The sequence below is a fragment of the Hyposmocoma kahamanoa genome, unplaced genomic scaffold (assembly GCF_003589595.1).
Source record: "Hyposmocoma kahamanoa isolate Upper Pololo Valley unplaced genomic scaffold, ASM358959v1 192, whole genome shotgun sequence".
Classification (NCBI taxonomy): domain Eukaryota; kingdom Metazoa; phylum Arthropoda; class Insecta; order Lepidoptera; family Cosmopterigidae; genus Hyposmocoma; species Hyposmocoma kahamanoa.
Window position 1 is genome coordinate 4,798,117 of NW_020653719.1, and position 21,927 is coordinate 4,820,043.

A 21,927-nucleotide genomic window follows, 5' to 3' on the forward strand; every position below is an offset into this window, starting at 1 on the left:
GATAACTTTTCACAATACACCCATTTGTACTCTGGTGAAGGGACCAACCTGCAAACGTGTAAACACTTCTACTACAAGATAGGTGCAAAACATGCTTTTAAGCCGCAGGGCCAGTATCTCGTTACACGGGGACCGACTTGTGGCCTCCACAGCAAGAGGCTGCCCGCAAAGTGGAGTAATTTATGGACTCTTGCTGTGTATCAGCTCCTGTATAGGTTGGCCGAAGTGAATATTGACGCTCTGGGATTGACCTAGTAATCATAGTTCGCGGGCACTGCCAAAGTACTATATCATCACTTATGCACTTGACACCATTTCCGCGTGGTGTCAAGATAACAAATTATCTATTAATGCGGAAAAGACAACCATTGTCCCCTTCACTAGGAAGCGGAAACTAGATAAACTAAAGTAACCGATCCTTGGTGGCAGGGCTGTGGATTTGTCTGCAGAAGTAAATATCTAGGGGTAACCCTGGATGAAACATTAAGGTGGAACTGCCATATAGTTAACACGGTCAACAAGGCGAATATGGCCTTAGGTATCTGTACCCGTATGGCGGGACTGCGTTGGAGTCTAAAACCAAAGATGACTCTCTGGTTATTATTGAAATATTTCTCTGTTGTTTGGAGTGCTAAAGTCAGCCAAAGAACTATTGCCGCATTGGGGAGTCTACAGCATATCGTGTGCCGGCTAGCTACGGGAGCCATGTCCACTACACCTGGGGCGGCTCTAAATGCATCTCTGTATATGACTCCCCTTCATGTATTCATACAGAAGGAGGTCGGTAACAGTATGTACAGACTCTCCACCAGATTAAGGACTATATGGCTCTCCCAGACATCGGCTCAGGACTCAATTCTAGAACATCCTGTTCTGGGAAAGACTTCTGATGTCATGCTTCCCAAGCCAAACTTTAAGAAACTCTACCAAGAAGAATTTCCAATCAGGGAAGATTGGGTAACTTTTTTTTTTAAAATAACGCACACATTCAACATAGCCCCGCACTAGGGAAACCCTGTGTCGCGGGTGCCATGGACACACACATAGACAACCACAAATTACACCCAAACTCACGAGATAAATAATTGTAGGCCATACAACTATTTCTCCCGGCCCGGGAATCGAACCTGAGACCTCTGCGTGGCAGTCCGGCATGGTAACCGTTCGGCCACGGAGGCAGTTGTAACTAACAACCTCACCTGGAAGACCAGTAGCCTTCTTTGGTATACCGATGGGTCCAAGATGGGACACCACGTAGGCTGTGGCATACACGGCGTGAGACCCAATCTCAGCAACAAGCTGAACATGGGACGACACTCCTCTATCTTTCAGGCCGAAATATATGCCATAATTGTTTGCGCGGATCTTAACCTGAAGAGAAGCTACGTTAATAGGTATATTTACATAAACTCAGATAGTCAAGTCGCTCTACATGTACTATCCTCAGTCACCCAAACTTCGAAGATTGTAGAGAACTGTGTAACTGTATGAAATACTCTCGGAGAAAGGAATAATGTGGTCCAGCGTTGGGTTCCAGGACACTCTTACCATGAGGTTAATGAGGCAGCAGATGAACTGGCAAAGGCTGGTTTAGTGAGGTCTTCATTAGTCCTGAGCCCTTTATAAGGATAGAGGCTGCCTAGCAAAGCTCACTCTGCTGAACGAGAGCACGCACGTCTCATGAGGCGTGTGGCTGGAGCTGGACTCTAAAGGTCCTGAATGCTGCCTACAGTGCCAAACACTATAGGGAAGCTGTGTCACTTGACAGGAATGCTGACTAGAGACTTAACAGGGCACTGTGGCTTGAACAACCATATGTGCAAAATTGGGCAGAGAGAAAACAGAGAATGTAGATTGTGCCATGAAGCCGATGAAACTCCTGTGCATCTCCTCACCCATTGTTGCCCTCTAATGGGCGTACGAAGTTCCATACTGGGTAGGCACAGTAGCAGTAGATATCTATCCTGCTATATACATACATATATACATACATACATACGCACGCACGCACGCACGCACGCACGCACGCACACAAACACACGCATATACACACACTCACACTCATCTAGTTTATTTTATTTTATGACACACATCTGTCACTCATTTCAGCTTAGGGCTCATTGACAACCAGTGCCACAGCCTAATTAGGCTGTAGCTAAAGCTGAATGGTAGGTACTCGATGATTCAAGTAATGTATCTATGTGTTGTGGATAAGTGTCTGGGCATGGTCTTAAATTGGCGAAAGGGTCTAAAATAGTAAAAAAAACAATTTATAATTAAAAAATTAAATGATTATTTCAAGAAGTGGTCAATTCAAGAAATGGTCAATTTCAGAAGTGGTACTTTTTAATTGTGGTCTCTTCTCATTGTGGTCCTAAACCGCCAAAAGGATTGGTACTATTCAAATCACATATGTACGGCAAATGAAAACAAAACTTACCAATATAACACAGGGTGTCCAAAGTCCATGTCAAAGCGGAAGTGTGAAAAGGCCAGTAAAGTACCAGTTTTCTCTTTCGCAATGAGATACCACGCATTGTCATCCATCATTTCTTCTACCTTGCGCTCACGGTTCCAGCCCCATGCACATGTTTCATATCTAGAATGAATGGTGACTTTACTTTTGGATGAACAATTATATGTACAGTATGTATGTTGCATTCAACAGATTGCTGATTATGAATTCCCTCTTATTGGTAGTGTGTCTTGTTCATATTCGACATAAGTTTATTGTCATTTTTTACAATTCCTCAACGACGCAAGAGTCCAATCTATGTCAACTTGTTATATTAAAATGTAGTTACCACAAGGTATAAAATATTCATCACATCAAAAACTTTTAACACTTATTTCCACAGATCTGGTGTACTCATTCAAGTAAACATATAACCCTGAAAGGTTATTGGTAATTCAATATTAGGCATGAAATTCTTTCTTTTAAAAGTATTGAACACTTGATAAAAATATATATGAATACATAAATGTTACTGGCAATGTATATAATCCGGTATTCTAAAACAATCAGGCAATGTCTATTCTGCCGTCCACTAACTAAAACGAGGCTAAGTGACAATTGGTCAATTATTATGAATTAGTTTTTCTTTGTTTGTTTAAAGTACAGCATTAAATATTTAACTTTTTCCATAATCATTTTAAACCCACTTCGGAAACACAAACCAATTCGGTTCTGGCTTTTTCAAATACTAACCTAACCTACAGGCGGGGGTCAAACCAGGTCGGAAACACAAACAGAAATAACTAATTTGATTTTTTGCCGCTCATTTAATACTTTGCCTAATCTACAGCCGTCATTCTATACAATACCTAGGTGTTCTTCTATACAATACCTAGGAAATGTAGTTAATAAAATATAGTTTCAAAAATATTAACTTCATATACATTGCATATAGAATCCCTGAATTATACACATATAGTAAGTTTAGTAAGTATTTAAATCTTACAATTTCTTCATATTTCTCTCAGTAAGATCAATCGCCCACTCCAGAACATTTTTCTTCAGGTCGGTTACCCTCTGTATGTACATACTGACTTCCAATTCGTTATTGCTGTACACGAGTAGCTCCTTGCAAAGACCAGATATGTCCGTCAGTTTGTTGGCAGAAGTCACATAGTTCATGCCATCGGCTATACGGCGTTGTTCCAACTTACGTGCTTGCCGCTTCTCCTTGCTTTTATTTGCAGATGCCGATTTTTTCTGCAATAGTTATGAATATTACTATTGGGCGTATTATGATATGTATTCATAGTGGTCTAACGGTATAGAAGAATATCAAACAAGTAAACAGCAATAAAAACACTTGTAACCTACTAAAATGAATAAGGTGTCAAGCATTATAGCAGGGAAATTCTAATAGAAATCAGTTGTGTAATGATGAAATTACTTACCCCCATTTTTAGTTCCTTTAAATCCAATATTTTTTCCGTGAATATAGCTGAAAATAAACTGAATTTACTTAATATTGTGCTAAATTTCGATCGGCGGGAAATATTTTTATTTTATGAATGACATGACTGCTAGCTTGTTCTGTTCTCTATGTCAGAGAAGAAAAGATAAATAATGTTAAAAAAAAAGCTCGGTAGTAGTCATTGATACAAGTTATTGTTCTTGTAATTGACGTTAAAATTTTTACTTGCACATATTAGCCAATCAAAATTAGGTAGGTTGGATAATTGGATTAAAATGTGTAAATTGAAAACAAAACTTTAATAGTGCCATTGATATTTTGTCCATTTCATTCTTATTCTAGAACTCGACTCAATACTCAAGTCGGGACTTAAGTATTGCAGTGAGCATTGAAAATCACACTCAAGTCATTGCCATTAGGGTTGATTTCCAGTGCTTGAAATCATACTCAAGTCTGCTCAAATCCTGACTTGAGCATTGAGTAGAGTTGTGGAATACGACCCTCAGACTATTTTTTCCATCATTCTTATGGGTGGAAATTTTCATTCATAACTTGATGCCATAGATACGGTCTTCCATTAATCTACATATATACTCTTTGATGCGGTTTATAGTTTCGAAAACATACGTGGCGGTGTAATAAAAACTGCCCTGGAAGAGCCGCGAAATTTGAATATGTAGTATTACGTCACAAAAAATCAATATTTTGTTGAGTTAAAGATTTTGCCGATTTATGTGTATTTTGTGAAGAGTACATAGTCTTTGTTTTTTACCGGGAGTTTATTATAACTTTCATGCTTGCAAGCGTATGCGTTTAATAGTTTTGTTTAAGTAACTAAACGTTTTTGGATAGTCGCCAAACATTAAATATTTGACAGATTTAATTTCAATTGCGATTTATGAACCTTGGGATACGTGTGCAGTTACTTTCCAGGGCTCAGATTAGGTGTTATCATAGAATCTGTAGAATAATGAAGCACGTGTCACTTTCTCAGACGAACGATTTGATGCCTACATTAGGTTTGGGGACCTGGCAGGTTCGGCATATTATTGAAGTTCAAGTTCACACATTTACGTACATATCATCTGATTTTATCATCACCGACGATTTCAGGCTCCCCCCGATGTAATAGAATCGACGGTTTACAATGCTCTTAACCTGGGGTATAGACATATAGACACAGCATTCAACTACAACAACGAAGAGGCTATTGGAACTGCTATAAAAAAATGGATATCTGATGGAAAAGGAACGCGAAAAGATTTATTTGTAACCACCAAGGTAACACGTTAATAGTACAATGCTGCGGACATGCGTGCCTTGAAATTTACTGTTTATCTTTTATTAATTAAATAGTTTCTTTTCCGTTTGAAAATTATCTAAACATTTAATTCTCTATGACCATCTTATTTTTGCACCCAGAAAAAAGAAACATTGATTGTTATATTGTATTTTATTTTTTTTATTTCAGCTACCGCACGTAGGCAACCGCGCGGAGGATGTAGATAAATTTCTGACTCTTCAACTCAAGCGCCTGCAATTGGATTATGTAGATTTGTACCTCATTCACGTGCCGTTTGCTTTTCATTGCGACGATCAGACGCTCACGCCAAAAGTAAAGTCAACTGGTGAATATGAGTTGGATACCGAAACAAACCACATTATGATATGGAAGGTCTGTACAGAGTTAAGTGGAAACTAAACAAACAAGCCAGAACACGCCTACCAGTTTGTTGTACATAGCATTCATCAACATGTAAGCCAATTATTGCTGAGCACCACTCAATAATGCAAACAAAATCATATATTAAAATTACATTTTTTTAAATGATACAAATACAATTTTTACTTTATCACCACACAAAATTATGTTTCAATTTCCGTCTTTTTCAGAAACTGGAAGAATGCCAGGAAAAGGGATTGATCCGTAACATAGGCCTATCAAACTTCAATGAGAAACAAATTACAAAAATTATGCAGAGCTGCAATTTTAAGCCTCAGGTGTTGCAGGTGGAACTTCATGCTTACTTCCAACAGCAGGACCTTCGTAAATTCTGTTCAGATTACGAGATTGTTGTGACAGCATATGCACCTCTTGGCAGTCCAGGTGCTAAGGATCATTTTGTAAACAAATATAATTACAAGTTAGTACAGAATTCTATTTTCTCAAGTAACTTTTTAAAATTAACCATATTATGAGATGAAAAGTGGGAGAAATGATGAGGGGAGAAATAAATAGGTTATGAGATTCTATTGTACTATTGCATATAATTGAAAATTTGGCTTGGGGTTCACCGCGACCTCGAAATGATTGATCGGCCCACTTTTACAAGTTAAAAAGTTATACTTATGTAATATGCAAAAAAATTTCAGCCCTGACACCTTCCCAGATTTACTAGGACATAAAGACGTGAAAGAGATAGCAGAGAAACACGGAAAGACGCCAGCACAAGTGCTTCTGAACTTCTTAGTTGCTCAAAGAGTTGTCGTAATCCCGAAAAGTACTAGTGTAAATAGACTCAAGGTATTTTATTACTTAATTCTATACTAGATAATATATTTAAGGACCTTTGTTGTTGTTGGATATGTAAAGAAAAATTTGGTGTTGCTCGAGTGTCACTAAATACTAATTATTTTTAAACCGTTTATTTTTGTAGGAAAACATGTCGATATACGACTTTGAGTTAAGTTCGTCGGAAGTAAATCGTCTGAAAAAGTTGGATAAAGGAGAAGATGGGCGTATCTTCAACTTTTTGTTTTGGAAAGGAGTAGAGAACCATCCTGAATATCCCTTCAAGATACAAAAGGTAGAAGTTGAACAAGTTAAGCAATAAATAAATTCTCGACATACACATACTAGTCAAACTCTACGTCTTGTATTATTTTACAAGACGAGACCAAAGATATTAATTTATTTGCTTGTAATTTTATTTATTTAGAAAAGGGAATATTACATTAGCTTTAACATGATGTTCAGTGTAACTGAAGGTAAATTTATTTATTGTGCTTTGAGCATGATTGTCTAAATTATAGTCGATATATTTAAAATGGAGTTTTAATTTAAAAACACACGTCTTACTAGTGATTGTATTGTATCACTCATAGTATAAAAAATGAATGTTAGACAAAAACTAAGAAATTAAGAAAGTCTGTACAGCATTTTCCTTTGTAAACGGTGCTGTAGTTCTCCCCGTCTAATCATGGTGTGGATGACTTTAAGTATAGCTCTTTCTGGATACTTCTGACGTAAGAAGTCTTGGATTATAGTTTGCTCTGAGACTTGAGAGCCGACGGCGAACCTGCGCTTGAGTTGCTTTTCAACGCGTGACAGCATTTCGTGGTCTTCTTCGGAAGTGAAGCCTTCTGCACCTGAAAATTTACCCAATTCCTTAATAATTCGACATTACATTACTTTTACAAGATTGACACAACATTGTGAAGAACATTTATTTACATTTATTTAAAGGTTGAGGCTTCGCTCGTGAAGTAGCATGCAGTGCATACTGTCCTCATAATATTTTGGCCCATTTGTTCACTACCGTAGCAAAAGATCAATACACATTGGAAATAGTCATCCACTAATTCACGACAAACATGCCAGAAGCACTATGTTAATCAACTTTAAACAGGATATTCCTAGTGTCACTGGGCAGGTTATAATTGTACAGCATCGGCATGATCTGAGTGGTATATGTAACTAAAAATAATATCTATGTGTGTGCGCACTGAGTATCACAATTGGCATACTATAATATAGTGTTCCCGCCTGTTCGGCGAAAAGCAAAGAGACTTAAGATATTAACTAGACAAGCGCGTAACACCAGCCACTTCCTGGTGAGATTGTGGCCAAGCATAAGTCCATTTTACATTAAAAAAATCATTAAGTCTATTTGTTCTGAAAAATTAATGGTATTCCTAATAAGTTTCGTCCTTATTTTACGAATATTGGTTTTAATATACGAAACGTAAGAATAATAAAAATGAGGTATTATATATACAAAGTATAAGCTAGTGTTAACATTCCTTACCAGCAAGACTACCGGTCATAGCGGCGTCCAAAGTAGACACTTGGAAGAGCCGTAGAGCTTCAGTCACGTGAGTTTCCGTCGCAAATGGTTGCAGCTGCATTTTTGCTAGAGATTCTGAGATGCGTACTACAGCTTCCAGTTGCCTTAAAAAAAAATATACAAATTTATTTAATATTCATAATAATCAATATTAGTCTCGTGGTGCTTAATTGTTGTAAGTAATTAACCGATTGCGATTGACATTTTCTGGGTGTAATTTACAAATATCGGCAACAATAAGTAATTGACAAAACAAAACGGAGACCATCTCATTAGGCACTAAAGAAAAGAGTTGCGCTAACTTTCGTTCTTTGCATTTCTCTAACCCATTTACCTCTTAAAGTGTTCGACTTACCTAACTGTAATAGGAATAGACAACCGCTTATCAGCTTGTCGCTCATGTTGGGATGCTCCAGTTCTCATCAACACATATCGTGCTCGTAGTCTCTCAGCGGCACTAGCGGAGAGCCTTGGGCCGCATCGGGCGCGGCAATATGCGGCGTAGCGGCGGAGTAGGGAGAGGGGCAATTCACCTGCTGCGGTTTCTCGTTCCACGCTGTCGCCTCCCATGTGCACTGAGATTATGTGCTTGGCTAGAGTCTGAGAAGAAAGTTACGCATCCTAAACAAGTTGACACAATTGAATTTTATATTTAGTAAATAAATCCACTGAAAAAGTAATGCAATAGATTTTATTATGAAAACAAACGCGGTTATACTATAATACAATGGAATAAGACGAAATCTTTGACAAGGAGCTTTGTTGCTACTAAATACATATCTATAAGTGTGCATTCTCCATCGTCGACCTCACTTTCCGGTGAAATGGAGGTCACATTGTGTTCTTTTTTTCTCATTTTCACCTTGGCCCCAAAGGTTCAAAAACAATTATATACAATAAAGTATCAAAAACAATTTTCGTACAAAAAAACTCGACATTTACTGTTGTGAGATTGCGAGTGTTATAAATAGTCACGGTTACGAAAAATGTGAATCCATTTCAATGTTTTGGAGCCTAAATATCGCTCATAACATTCCGAAATATCTAATTGCATAAAAATATTATTACAAAAAAACAAAATAGCAGCAGCAATGAATAGCCAGCACTCAGCCATGGTTTTAGCGTTTATGTTTCCTACGTAAAAAGCGTCTGAAATTTTCCTTTTGTGGGGAAAAATATATCGATATATACAGAATAAAGAGGGTTTTCCATCGGCGAGGTGAGACGAAACAAGGCGAGTAATGTTGCCGCCTATTTCCACCAAAAATTGCCATTAACAGCTCGCGCGGGCAATCGCGACTTCCCGCTGTGGTTATGGATAGTGAAGATTCAGCGCTTTTCAGTTCGTCTACCGATAAACACGCGGCTGAAGTAACAAGTCCCGTAAATTATTATTATTAAATATGTTAACGGTAGAAGAATCAGATGAAGCCATCTTTTTTCAAATCTCAAATCGTACGCACCCCACAATCTCGCGATTGATAGTAATAGTCATCGCGAGATCCTGCAGAGTGTAAAAGGTATTCTATGTCGGTAGCAATACGGTTCAATATTACATCAACAAATATTACAATTTTCACCTCGCCCATCCTCGTCAATCCAGACCAGTTCCACTGAAGATGCGCTAGGAGCGAGTTGAAATTTTGCCATACAAATTTCAATCCTCGTCTTGCTTCGCTGGTGGAAAAGCACCTTATTTCAGTTTTTTAACATGAAACTATCTACTAAGATAATACAATTTTGACGGGGGTATTATTTATCTACTATTAAAATTTTGTGAATTTTATCACAAACTTCTAATTTCTTTTGTTTTTCATTCACGAATTTTGTAATGTTACCGGGTGTATTAAAAATCAGATACGGAGGATTATTATCATTTTATGTTATCTCTGTATTTGGCGTCATAATTTAAAATAATCAGCTAAAATTAATTTAATCGGCTCATAACAAAATTTGATGCTTTTCCTAGACCATACAAGTTTTATATGATGTACTTACAATATCCCGATTTTGATCATGTTCGTCTTTGACGATGAAGATCATGTCGAATCGCGACAAAATAGTCGGCATAAAATCGATGTTGTCGTCCGCCTTTGTGTCATCCCACCGACCGAAGACAGAGTTTGCGGCAGCGAGCACCGAACAACGGGAGTTGAGAGTTGTTGTTATGCCAGCCTACAAAATACACAATTCCAATATAAATGGTGTACCAAAAAATATGTAGTTATATTATGAGATTTTCTTTCCTGACCAAGGAGTTGAACAATTTTTTTAAGAGAATTCCTATTTGAAGTTCTTGGGACACTTAGGAAATAAAACTATTTTTTGGGATCTAAATCACAGATTTACAGATCTCATGGTGCCGGCACAGCTGTGTAAACGGCCCGAAACGTTGGTTTGTTTGAAACAACAAATATACGAGATTTTGATCCGATAAAAAAAGTATCATTTCCTATGTGCAATAAATGCAAAAACCTAAGAATTCTTGGGCATCTTCACATCCCTAAATACGTTTTAATTACAACGTGTAAATAATGTAGTATATTTTTGTTTTCGCACACGTATGAATAAATTCGATAAGATCGCCTGTGGTACGTGACGTGGCGTCACTGGGCCATTATATTGAGTATGGACGATTTTAAGCATAAAATTAAAATCGTTTATTTATTTATATTATAAAAAAATATAGGAAAAACGCCTATTCTAACCTTGGCAATAGAAATAGTCTGTTGTTCCATAGCTTCATGTATAGCGACACGGTCGTCTTCCCGCATCTTGTCGAACTCATCGATGCACACCACTCCACCGTCAGCGAGAACCATAGCGCCGCCTTCCATCACAAAATTGCGCTGTTTTATAGAAAACAATAACACGACTCATATTTATTTACCATATCAATCAACTCACATTAACATGCTGAAGTTGGATCCGAGGTTCGTATTTCAATATCTCTACCAATACTAGAGATTGCTTAATATCAGTGATAGAGATAGTAGCAAAACTACCTGTAGTAGGGTTCTATGACGTCACACTTAAGTGGCTGTAACTCTTTCTTTCTAACGCATGATTTTTAAATGTAACTATTTTATTTTTAAACCGATTTTCTTTTAACTTTATGTCAAATATAAACTTTTACCTATTTTTAATGTTAGTGAAGAGAATTTTGTGTACAATACTGATTAAATACCCTATTGCCTGTAATTACTTATACAAATGGTGAATGGTGGTGGTAGTTATCATCAGCTTGCCTCCACTCGAATATGAATAATGATCAATATATGCCTTATTATCTATCTAATGTATCTATTGAGCAGGTGTTACGAAAATCTTGTTATTTACGCAATAATTTACGTTCTATCTGGCAAAAAAATATGACTCTTGTTAAAAACTGACAAATGTATTTATAATATCATACCACAGGCAAAATAAATACTAAGTAAATTAGGTGGAATGCTTCGGATTCGAATTAAATTTTAACTTTTTACTTACACTTCCCGGATCTCTAATCACTGAAGCGGTTAGGCCGGCAGCGCTCGATCCCTTGCCAGAAGTATAAACACCAATCGGCGCCACTTTTTCCACAAACTTCAGCAGCTGAGACTTGGCAGTACCAGGGTCACCAAGCAGGAGAATGTTGATGTCTCCACGGCGCGTCAAACCATCGGGTAGGCGTTTACGCGAGCCTACATAAAGTTTCTTTGGGTTAGCTATATTATATATGTATCGTAATATTAATACTTAATTAAAAACAAAGCGTGGCCTTATTTCAACTGGTGAACATACTAGCTCTCTACTACTACTCTTAGCTATTGAAACAGGTAATTGGTGTCTGGCACATTTTTATTATTATTTATATTACCAATATTAGTTAAGTTTAGAAAATAGAAACTTTATTTTTTTAAAGTGAAATTCTCACATTTTAATATCAAATACAAACCTCCAAAAAGCAAAGATGCGATAGCCTTCTTCATATCAATAGCGCCAAACACACTTGGCGCAATCGACTTCGCTACCCGTTCATATATATCAGGCGAGGCTGCGAGTCTTCGAAACTGTTCTTCTTCCTCTGTCGTGAAAGGACGCAGGCCACCTGTAGCTCCCTCCTCGGTTGTAAGGCCAACTGCGCGAAGGTAAGATGAACGGACTCCGACAGAGCCTTTCTCGCGACCTTCTCTCTGGTGGGAGAAGGTAATAGGTAAGTTGTTTTAGAATTCTTTTTATAAATGACATATTACAAATTGAACACATATTCAGATTTTTTTGCTAATAATTTATTGTAAGAAAGAAAAAAGGCTTTCCTCAAAAAAGGAATACTTGTAATTTTGTATACATTCACATAAGTATTTACATAAACATTTTATTAGATTACATAACATAAAATGCGGTATACCATCATTAAATGCTTCTTTTTAATTTTGAAGCTATTTTGTTTCTGTAAGTTTTTGCTTTAAAAAATCCTTATAATTTCAGTGCAATATTAAGTAAATTATATAATTTATTATATCTATATTTTAATAATTAAAGTGATGTATATAATAATGAAAACAAACAATTTAAGAAATAAAGTAAAACAAAATAAGTGAATTGTTTTGATTGATTTACTGTATGTTCATTGACTTATAATCCTATAAGGCTCAACACACACTGGCGCAGAGTCGAAGCGTCGCGACGCGTCATGTTTTTCGTCTATAGTATATTCATCTCTATTTTCCCATTACTAAGGTACAAATTTGTGTTACGCAAATATGGAAACGAGGGTCGACGCGCGTTCGATGCAGTCGAGCGGCTTCACGCGTCGACGCGCGTCACATGAGCGCAGTGAGGCGTCAGACGCCGACCACACAGTGATTCGGGCACACTAATGCGAGTGTCGTTGCGCGACACCAAGCGTTACAGTTGGAAAACAGGACGCGAAGCGACGCTTCGACTCTGTGCCAGTGTGAGTTGAACCTTAGAATGTAATCATAACAATATGTTATAACAAGAACCTGAAAAAATATAAAAATAGGAATATTATAAACAACATACTTAAAATACAAATGTAACATTGTGATTTAAATCACTGGTATACAAAATAATTTCCTTATTAATTATCTGCAACTTCTATCATTTTGTTGATATCAACAATTTTTTCACGAGGTTTGCCAATCTTTTGACCTTGTTCTGTTTCATATTTGTCAATTTTTTCCCAACCTTTCCAATCAACAACATAAGTGTTCAACACTTTTTTAATTTCATTAAAGCCAGCTTTAGATTGCATGTTATGGCTTTGAAAATCTTCACATATTGTTTTTGCAACTTGAAATGCATTACCCATAGTGTGTAAAATCACACCGACTGGTCCAGTACCTAGCCACCCAGCCACATACAATCTACCCAATTCCTGTGGTGTGTATTCAATGACACGTCCCTTTTCATTAGCCACATAGCCCCTAGAAGTAAAAGTTAAACTTTCGTCAACAACAATACTTTTGTAACCTATACTTCTGAATGCTAAACTACACTTTAAAATTTCCTTTTCACCTGTTGGCACACATGTTTGTTCCTCGAATTTGTCTCCAATAAGTCTGTTGCATACTAACTCAATACCAGTCACATGTCTTTGATCATTTAACAAGAACTTCTCTGGGCCTCTAAAGAACACTGGTTTAAAACACTTTTCTGCTCTGCCGATTGAGGTTTGAGTCTCACTCAAAGATTTCAACATTAACTCAGTCAATCTTTTCCTTGGGCGTGGTAGAGTGTTCACTACATCTGCCACTCCTTCAAAATCCTTTTCTCTCCATATTGTTTTACAGTTTTCCAGTTTAAGTTGTTCTCTAAGTTCTTTAATAGTAAAAGCTACTTGGAGGGGTCCTCTCCTACCAATAAGATATAGCTCTTTCAATTTAGACTCTGCTAAAGTATTCAAAGCATGTTCTGTGATGTCCGTTTGTTTTAATTTATCTATAGGTGTTAATAATATCCTTGCTACATCCAAGGCGACATTTCCCTGCCCAAGAATAGCAGCAGTGTGTCCAGATAAATCTACTTTAAGATCTTTATCACTGGGCAGTCCATTGTACCATCCAACAAAGTTTCTGGCAGCTATTATGTTGTGCCCATCTTCATTTTCAATTCCAAGTAATCTGTCCTCTTCTGCTCCATATGTGAGTAATACAGCGTGATAATGTTGACGTAGCTGCGAAAGTGTTATGTCTTTCCCCAAAGCAATATTCCCATAGAAGTTTACATTATCTTTTTGGGCCACTTTGTTAAATTGATTTATGACGTTTTTTACTTCCGGGTGGTCTGGAGCAACGCCATATCGAATCAGGCCATACGGGACCGGTAGCTTTTCGATGATGTCTATGTTAACGTTATCTAAATTTTTTGTAAGGTGCATAGCCGCATAATATCCTGCTGGCCCAGCCCCCACAATACAAACACGAGGGAACACTTTAGGAACCGTCGATATCATTCTGGCAGCCATTTTTATTCCGTTATTAGCCATTAAGATAGGAAATTATATTTTATAATGTGATGAAAAGGCAAAGCGAAAACCTAAGTCTCCCCATCTCTCACGGACTGCATAATTTTTTTTGTTTGGTACTGTTTTTTACATTGGAAAAGGCAAAGGCACTAATGCGCCTTACAGCCAAGACTGAGAGTAATCTCTTTTTTGTATTCCATTACAATTAAATGTCTTCGATAGTGCTTCTTACGAAATAATATAAAATTGGACATTTTTTTTTTAACTCAGGCGAGTTGCATCTGTCAATGTCAAATAGTGATGTACATACCCATCTGACATGAAATCGATATTCACAAAATAAGCGATTAAAGTTATCAATCTTTTTATTTTTTAGCTCCTCGTAGATCAAGTATGAGTCAAACAAAAATGTTTACAATAAAAAATCCGAAGCTGAGAAGCATTACACTAACCGCCATTTTTGTAATTTTACAGGAGAAGCGATGTTGCGTCAAAATGCAACATGTATAACATTTACGATGTCATAAAATAAAACTGATCAATTTTTAATAACAATATGTTCTAATATTCAACATTTGGTAATTAGAGATCAAAGCTGTTTACATAATGAGACCAATTTCTTACTTTTGGCGTTATTTATAACAATAAAACAAAAAAACTAGTTCGCATAACGTGTTCTGCTTTTAATCAAAAATCAAATAGAAAAAGTTACCGTAATGTAATGTGATACCTGTTACAAATGAAAAAAATAATCATCATCATGAAAATTGTTGTTATTACTATTATTTTAACTAAAGTAACCTTTGTCAGTATCAGTCATCCCATCACACAGTCGTTACCTACAAAGGTTACATTAGTTAAAAAATAAGTTTTGTTTGTTTTGGTTGCTACAAAATTTATGAAGAAATTTCTATTTATGTTTAAAATGACTTTCGTTATTATTTTTTCATGAAAATTGTACACAATAATTCCTGATTTTTCGGAGTCACGAACGTGCACTATGTAAAGTGATCTATCCCTTGTGAAGTTTTGGCTCAGGAGGCGTCTAGTCAAAATCGGAATCATTATTGTCTGTAGCACAAGGTTCAGCGGGAGTTTCAACGAAATTTTCATTATCAAATAACTGAGGGCTATTTTGCCCAGACCTTTGAGAATTGTTTACCAATTCATTGTTCTCGTCCAGCTTTGCAGACAGCCCCCATATCTTTCTACATACATAAGTTTTGTTTATAGTGACGCTCCATATCAACCTCTTGGTTATACGGGAAGGGCACTATAATCTGTGCGAGCAAGCCCGCACAGGGACCTTCTCAGTCAGGCTTTGGCCTCAGATCAGCCCGTGCCTTGGGCGAGCTGTTCCGGGTACACGTATAGCACCCTCTGGAAAATAGAACTTTTTCATATTTAAACATAAATTTTTCTTGAATTTGTGCAAGGGTAGCGAGACAATCTAAACTAAATTTGGGGATTTCGCGGTGTATTCCTTGATCAGGCACCGGCAAATCGTGGTCTATTTACTATTATTTGTTTTCATTACCTTATAACATTATACTGTATCTGTACTAAAATTGAGCATAACGCTAACGCGTAACACTAGCGCGTTGAGCATAACACCGAACTTACAATAAAATGCTTCGTAGTGGATAGCGGTCTTACATCAAAATAATTTTAAAGAAATCAGTACCTATGGCGAATTTTGTAGACACAGTTTTATGGGTCGATAGAGCTCGAAAAATTATGTAAGATACCGTTAAAAACTCAAAATCATAAAAAATGGAGTTACAGTGTTATGCTTCTCATGTACGGAAATAATAACAATTACGTAAACATTACCCGTTCGTCCATATATGGAACAATGAACGACATGTGCAAAATACTGAAATATGTAAATAAAAAAACTAGAATTGAATTGAAATAATAGTTTACTTAAAAAAGCCAACTCACCCCAATCTTAGCAATCTTCTTGATAGAATAGATACCAAGTACAATTACTCTGGCGCCAGGAGCTACTTTTTCACACAACATGCGCTCACAGTACACGGTAAGGTGACGCGGCATTTCTCCTTGAGGAATGTCTTCTGGGGTCTCTTGGAGTTTCAGTACCTAGTAGTCAAGCATGGTTGGCTGGATGAATAAACTTTTAATCATCTACAATATAATATCGAATATTGGTTGCTTTAAATTAATCCATCGCTACTGGAATTATTATTATGCTCTGCACCTGGCATTAACTTTTGCAAGTCTCTTGCCAACCCAGTGATGACAGTTTCATGGACATGGATGGGACCAATGTATAACAGCTTTAAAGTTTAATATTAACCAATGAATCATTAATGTGAATGAAGAAAGTACTAACTTACCTTCCAACAAGTTGTGCAAAGTCTGAAGCAAAAGTTACTGGTCATATAGATAAAGGATTCTTTATATCTTACCTGGTAATCAATGCATTTGCACTTGTCTGGGACGATAAAATATGGGTCCAGTGGACATTTTGGCCTACCAGCTTGTTCCCTATAAATTATAACAATTTGTGTTATAATCATAAATAAACAGAAGAAAGGATTTACAGAAGTTGGTTTACAGTCAAAATTGTGATTAACATTTTGTTTATTTTTTATTAATCTAGAGACTCATACTCTGCAACCGTCTAACATAGGTGTGTGATGTTAAATTGTATTTTGAAACGCTTTCTTGAACTGAAGTTTAAATAATTGAAGTTGTAATGTATAAGATGTCACCAAATCCAATTAAAGTTCCCAAAAAGGTGAGAGTGCCGGAAGGTGACAGTGTATGATTTGAAATCACAGTTCAAAATTAGTTATCACATAGGTCCTGATCATAGATATATCTATAGTTCTAATACACATTTCCAAAAGGGCGCGACCCCATTTATCTTCTTACCATTCGAGAGAAAATAGCATTTCAGTATATATATAAAATGGGTCAACGCCACATAGAGGGCCTTTGAGGAAATTACAAAAGTTTTCACAGTTGGTTGTAGCAGTGCAGCACTCCCAACCCATACCACAAAAATGTCTGAAAGACTGAACTAAACTAATTTTTCCTGAGTCATCCATTCTCTTTTGGGGTTAGAATTTTTGGACTGCTTCCTTGTTCATCATCTCTTATGCAAATATAAAGCTATAAAGATTAAGCTGGTTTGTGCACCTCCGCTATCCACCATGGCGTTGTCGAGCGAAATGTTTTGATAGACTCATAAGGTGGTATCATAAATTAAACTTTAAATGATGTAAGCCTACACTATTTTACTACAGGGTCGTTACAATGCTGAAGCCCATCCCTCAAAATGGTCAGGATGCCTGACATCAAACTAGAGAATTCTCAGTAAGACTAGAACCAATTTAGCCCCGTGTAGCACCCACAATGGTAATCAATGGGTCACGAGTTGTTATGTTGGCTGAAATTATTCAAATGTACGAAATGAAATCCCAAAATCTTAAAAAGCTTTGGTAATGAGTTTGGTTACAAAGTTACTATGATGTCAACTAATACAGTATATAATTTTATATCATAAATTGACATCTCTCATGTGCTCTAGCCTCAACATGAGAAGATACCAATTTTGAATCTCAGTCAAATCAATACAGGCAACAAAATTGTTTTGACTTAGGTGTTCCAGAAGGTTATAGGTAGTGCCCCAAGTATAATACTTATTGTTACTCTGGTGTCCATAGTACAGAGAACTCCTTAGCTATACTTACATACATAAGTAGGTAGGTGATTCTTAAGGTAAATAATGATTTATAATTTCTCAAATACAAATACAAATGTTACATTAAACTGACCCAATGTTAAATATAAGAGCAATTTGTGAGAGACTGGAAGTAAGTCCTAGGTACTAGACCTGTATTACAACTCACCAGGCTCTCACCCCATCAGACAACTTCGTAATTGTAGTGTGGAGTGTTTAAGTTTGTGTGTGAATCCAACAAAAAAGATTATAAGAATTAAGTAAGACTAAGAACTCATAAGATTTGACAGGTATATAGATTTCTTTCATTATATGAAAATAAGGGTCTTACGTGTTACATTTTCTTGGCATAACATATCCCTCTAAACCCGGTTTCACAGGTAAATTTGGGATGATATTGCGACATGATCGGCATTGAATTGATATCTTGGTGGCTTTAGCTTTAATCCCTGAAGCTGATATAACTATGCCTGGAATCTTCACTAGGCGGGAGACAGTTTCAGACTGAAAATAGCAAAAAATAGTTCATAAAGTGGTCTCTTTAGTTTTACAGCAATGATTGATCTTTAAATCAGATCAATTTACTTTATGGTAAACTTCTAATTTCGTTTTTTTAAACGAATGATATACTATCTATTACAATATATCATCTATATATCACATCTATATCATCTATTACAATAGTGGGCAAGGACTTATAATGATAAGTCCTTGCCCACTATTGAGTCTCCTCTGTAGAGTGGCTATAATCTGCCACACTGACCTAATGTGGGCTGAGACTAGTGATGAAAGAGACTCAAGTATTTTGACGCCTTTTAAAAAACCTCTACTAATTTTTAACGCTTTACAACTAGTCTAAACCTTCAAGTCTTGAGTCATAAAACTAAAACTGAAGACTAATTCGAGTCGAAGTCTTTTAACCCTAGGAAGCTTAAATGACGTATAGGACTAAAACGACTGGCGCCTCATAACCTCTGGAGTCAAGCGTCATGAGCCGTATGGCGTGATTTTATTTCTACCCACAAGGTATTTATATCACGATTTTTATTATAAGTAAAGAAACGTGATTATTTACTACATACTACTTACGTCATTTCTATTTATAAATTTCGGGTTTAATAAGACATGAAATAGGTATAAGTCCTTTGCAAACAACTCGAGTCGTTTAAGTCTTTTGAGTCTTTTAGTATAACAACTGAGTCTTATTAATAAAAACTCGAACCCCCAGTCTTAATTTTAGATTAGAGTCGTGTAAAATGGAGTAGAGTCGTTATAAAACGCCATAAAAGACTGTGTCTCTTTCATCACTAGCTGAGACCGATGTTTTTCCAGGGTTCTGATTTTTGTAGCTGCTCATAGTTGTCTTCATAATCTATATTTTTACATTTTAGCCATATCCTATAAAACATAAATTTGTGACTTAACTGTTAAAAAAAATGACATTGGCTAATATGACTGTTTTTGGTCTTGTTTGTATAAGTATATAAGTTTTTTCGCGATATTTTATTAATTGGCTATATTTTGGCATTATTTTTATTACTGCGCATTACAACCCGGCAAGGCCTAAACGCAATAATTATTATGTTTAGGCCGCACCGGTCACAATTCCGGGCAGAGTATGTACATTGTATACTTTGATCGACGTTTACCTAAAACTGAAATATGTTTTTCAGTTGAGTTTGATATTTCACAAAAGCCATTTTTTGTTTAGTTTGTAAGTTTTAAATTTAATTTCAAATTAAAGTCAATTTATTTTATACAAAATATACATATTTTTTCCTCTTAATCTAGAAAGTAGGTACAATGCCAAAAATCCTAAAAACCATGTGGCAACAAAATTTCGTCAGAGCCCCGCCAGTCACATTATATGGCTAAATAGGTAATGTTTGCCACTTGCAGTGTGAACGAGCATCATTTTAACCCCCCACAGCCTATTATATATATATTATATATATATACCTATTAGGTAGATGAGATGCCGGTCATATTGACCCACCACGGCGATGCATGTGTTAACCACAACACAAAATACTTTATAATGGTTTAGTAAAAAACTTACTTTTAACTCTCTTAAATTTGCAGCATGAGCATCAGATGATAGTAACACTTGGATGTCTTCTACTTTCTCTTCGCCTTCTGGTCTTGGCGCAGTCAATTCATCCGCTAACTATAAAGTTAGACAAAAGTGATTTTAAAAAAGTTTAACAACAAGTGATATTGACAGGAAACAGGAGGAAAGTACAAAAAAAGCCAATTTTATCACAATGGGTAATTGATGTAGTACAATTAAGATTTGTAAATTTTCTAATTAAATTCTACCTGAATGTTTTGCTATTCAGTAAAAATAAAAAAGATTTTTTCATAAACATAAACATGTGCAAAATATATGGACTAAACTGTTGTAAGCTTTGTATTTCGGTTTTTATGCACTTTCTTCCTCAAAGTATCGACATGTGTGGAAATACTGGTACTTGGTTATAACTGTAACTACAGCTACTAGACATATTTTAAGCGGGTAGTCAAGAACAGTTGTACTCAAGAAAACAAGCATTAAACTGAGATCATCTTGATCAGATCCCTTCATTTTACATTGTCTAGAAATTCATTGTAAAACAGCATCAATTAACCAACGAGATATTATACCTCTTTAGCAGCTTCTTCTAGTATTGGCAAATGTTCTGTCGGTTTTTTGTACAATTTTTCCGCCAAAATTTCGTCAAAACTGGATAAGTCTTCGATATTTATTTCTACCCAGTACTGTCCTAAATTGTAGTTCAGCTTTAGAGAGTCTCTGAAACAAATAAAGACATCACAAAAAAATTGTAACTAAAAATTATACAAACTGAGAACTCAAAATTTGAACCTTATCCATTAAATTAAAGTAACAAGGAATATATAAAATACCTGTATTTGTAGTTGAAGTTGCCTGTATGGAATTGACGAATGAATTCTTTGAACTTTTTCTTCACACCTTGTAGGTTAATTTGATCTCGTGATTCATTCTCTTCAACACCGAAATTATCAGAAAAAAATACACCGGGATCATCGAAACCTTCCATTATTAAATTATAAGTATCTAAAACACCGTAACTTTACCCAATTCTATGGATTGTTGCTGTACAAAAGCAAAATAACGTAACGTACTATCAACAATTTTTGGCGCGAATGTTGATTATATTTTTTTTAAACCGTGGATGTCAGAATAGAGGTGGATGGTCAAATAGTATCATCGTGACTTTTTACGAAGGAACGACATTTCGTTTGTCCACGAGTTGTATTTTTATTTAAAAAATTATTATTCACATTGACGAATTAATTTGTTTCGGAAACATAGGTGGCGGGTTTGAAACATAAACACGTTGTAAAAAATGATATAAAATTGTTGAGTACTGAATTGACCAACGCTTACGCTTAAATTGAAAAGCGTGCAGGTGCTTAATTAAAAAAGCAATCTTTTTAAGTGCTTTTCGCTTTAACGTCCACCTCTACATGTATGTACAACTTAGAGGAAAGATGTACAAGACAGGCGTGACAAAATCGAGGTGATTTTTCATGTTTTTTTTAAAAAGAAATAAGTGCGATTCTGTGATAGAAATGTAACTCTCTTCCCCATCTCTATGTCTGATGTTAAAGATGGAGACAAATAATCGTTACGGTACATAAATAATCTGTAATCGACTAATTTTAGTCGCTACTAATATTTTTTGAGTACGCAGTAAAATGACCGTAAATGTATCCGAACTAAATCTC

The 21,927-nt window shown here is 36.1% G+C and overlaps 4 protein-coding genes across 4 annotated transcripts in view; 1 reads left to right on the forward strand and 3 right to left on the reverse strand.

Moving 5' to 3' along the window:
* The window catches only part of LOC113226464 (N-alpha-acetyltransferase 40), a 35,872-nt gene extending 31,870 nt beyond the window's left edge, over window positions 1–4,002 (reverse strand). The window contains exons 1-3 of the mRNA XM_026459094.1: window positions 3,907–4,002; window positions 3,462–3,715; window positions 2,441–2,599 (exon numbers count right to left, since the gene is read on the reverse strand). Coding sequence (XP_026314879.1) covers window positions 2,441–2,599; window positions 3,462–3,715; window positions 3,907–3,912 — 419 coding nt within the window. The 5' untranslated portion in view covers window positions 3,913–4,002. The remainder of the gene's footprint in view (window positions 1–2,440; window positions 2,600–3,461; window positions 3,716–3,906) is intronic.
* A 577-nt stretch (window positions 4,003–4,579) lies between these two features.
* LOC113226470 (alcohol dehydrogenase [NADP(+)]-like) lies at window positions 4,580–6,863 on the forward strand. The gene is made up of 6 exons (XM_026459100.1): window positions 4,580–4,962; window positions 5,040–5,207; window positions 5,398–5,601; window positions 5,820–6,070; window positions 6,300–6,450; window positions 6,584–6,863. The coding sequence occupies exons 1-6, from the start codon at window positions 4,825–4,827 to the stop codon at window positions 6,758–6,760; spliced, it is 1,089 nt and encodes a 362-aa protein (XP_026314885.1). The 5' UTR covers window positions 4,580–4,824; the 3' UTR covers window positions 6,761–6,863.
* A 92-nt stretch (window positions 6,864–6,955) lies between these two features.
* On the reverse strand, window positions 6,956–21,335 carry LOC113226468 (DNA replication licensing factor Mcm5). The gene is made up of 13 exons (XM_026459097.1): window positions 21,082–21,335; window positions 20,821–20,968; window positions 20,237–20,344; window positions 18,509–18,681; window positions 16,898–16,976; window positions 16,410–16,568; window positions 11,931–12,168; window positions 11,483–11,676; window positions 10,702–10,842; window positions 9,992–10,168; window positions 8,349–8,593; window positions 7,955–8,097; window positions 6,956–7,295 (listed from the first exon to the last, which is right to left on the reverse strand). Exons 1-13 carry the CDS (start codon window positions 21,234–21,236, stop codon window positions 7,066–7,068), a joined length of 2,190 nt encoding a protein of 729 aa, XP_026314882.1. The 5' UTR covers window positions 21,237–21,335; the 3' UTR covers window positions 6,956–7,065.
* Window positions 13,213–14,559, reverse strand: LOC113226469 (NADPH:adrenodoxin oxidoreductase, mitochondrial). The gene is made up of 2 exons (XM_026459099.1): window positions 13,517–14,559; window positions 13,213–13,425 (listed from the first exon to the last, which is right to left on the reverse strand). The coding sequence occupies exons 1-2, from the start codon at window positions 14,484–14,486 to the stop codon at window positions 13,343–13,345; spliced, it is 1,053 nt and encodes a 350-aa protein (XP_026314884.1). The 5' UTR covers window positions 14,487–14,559; the 3' UTR covers window positions 13,213–13,342.
* Window positions 21,336–21,927: the final 592 nt, after the last annotated feature.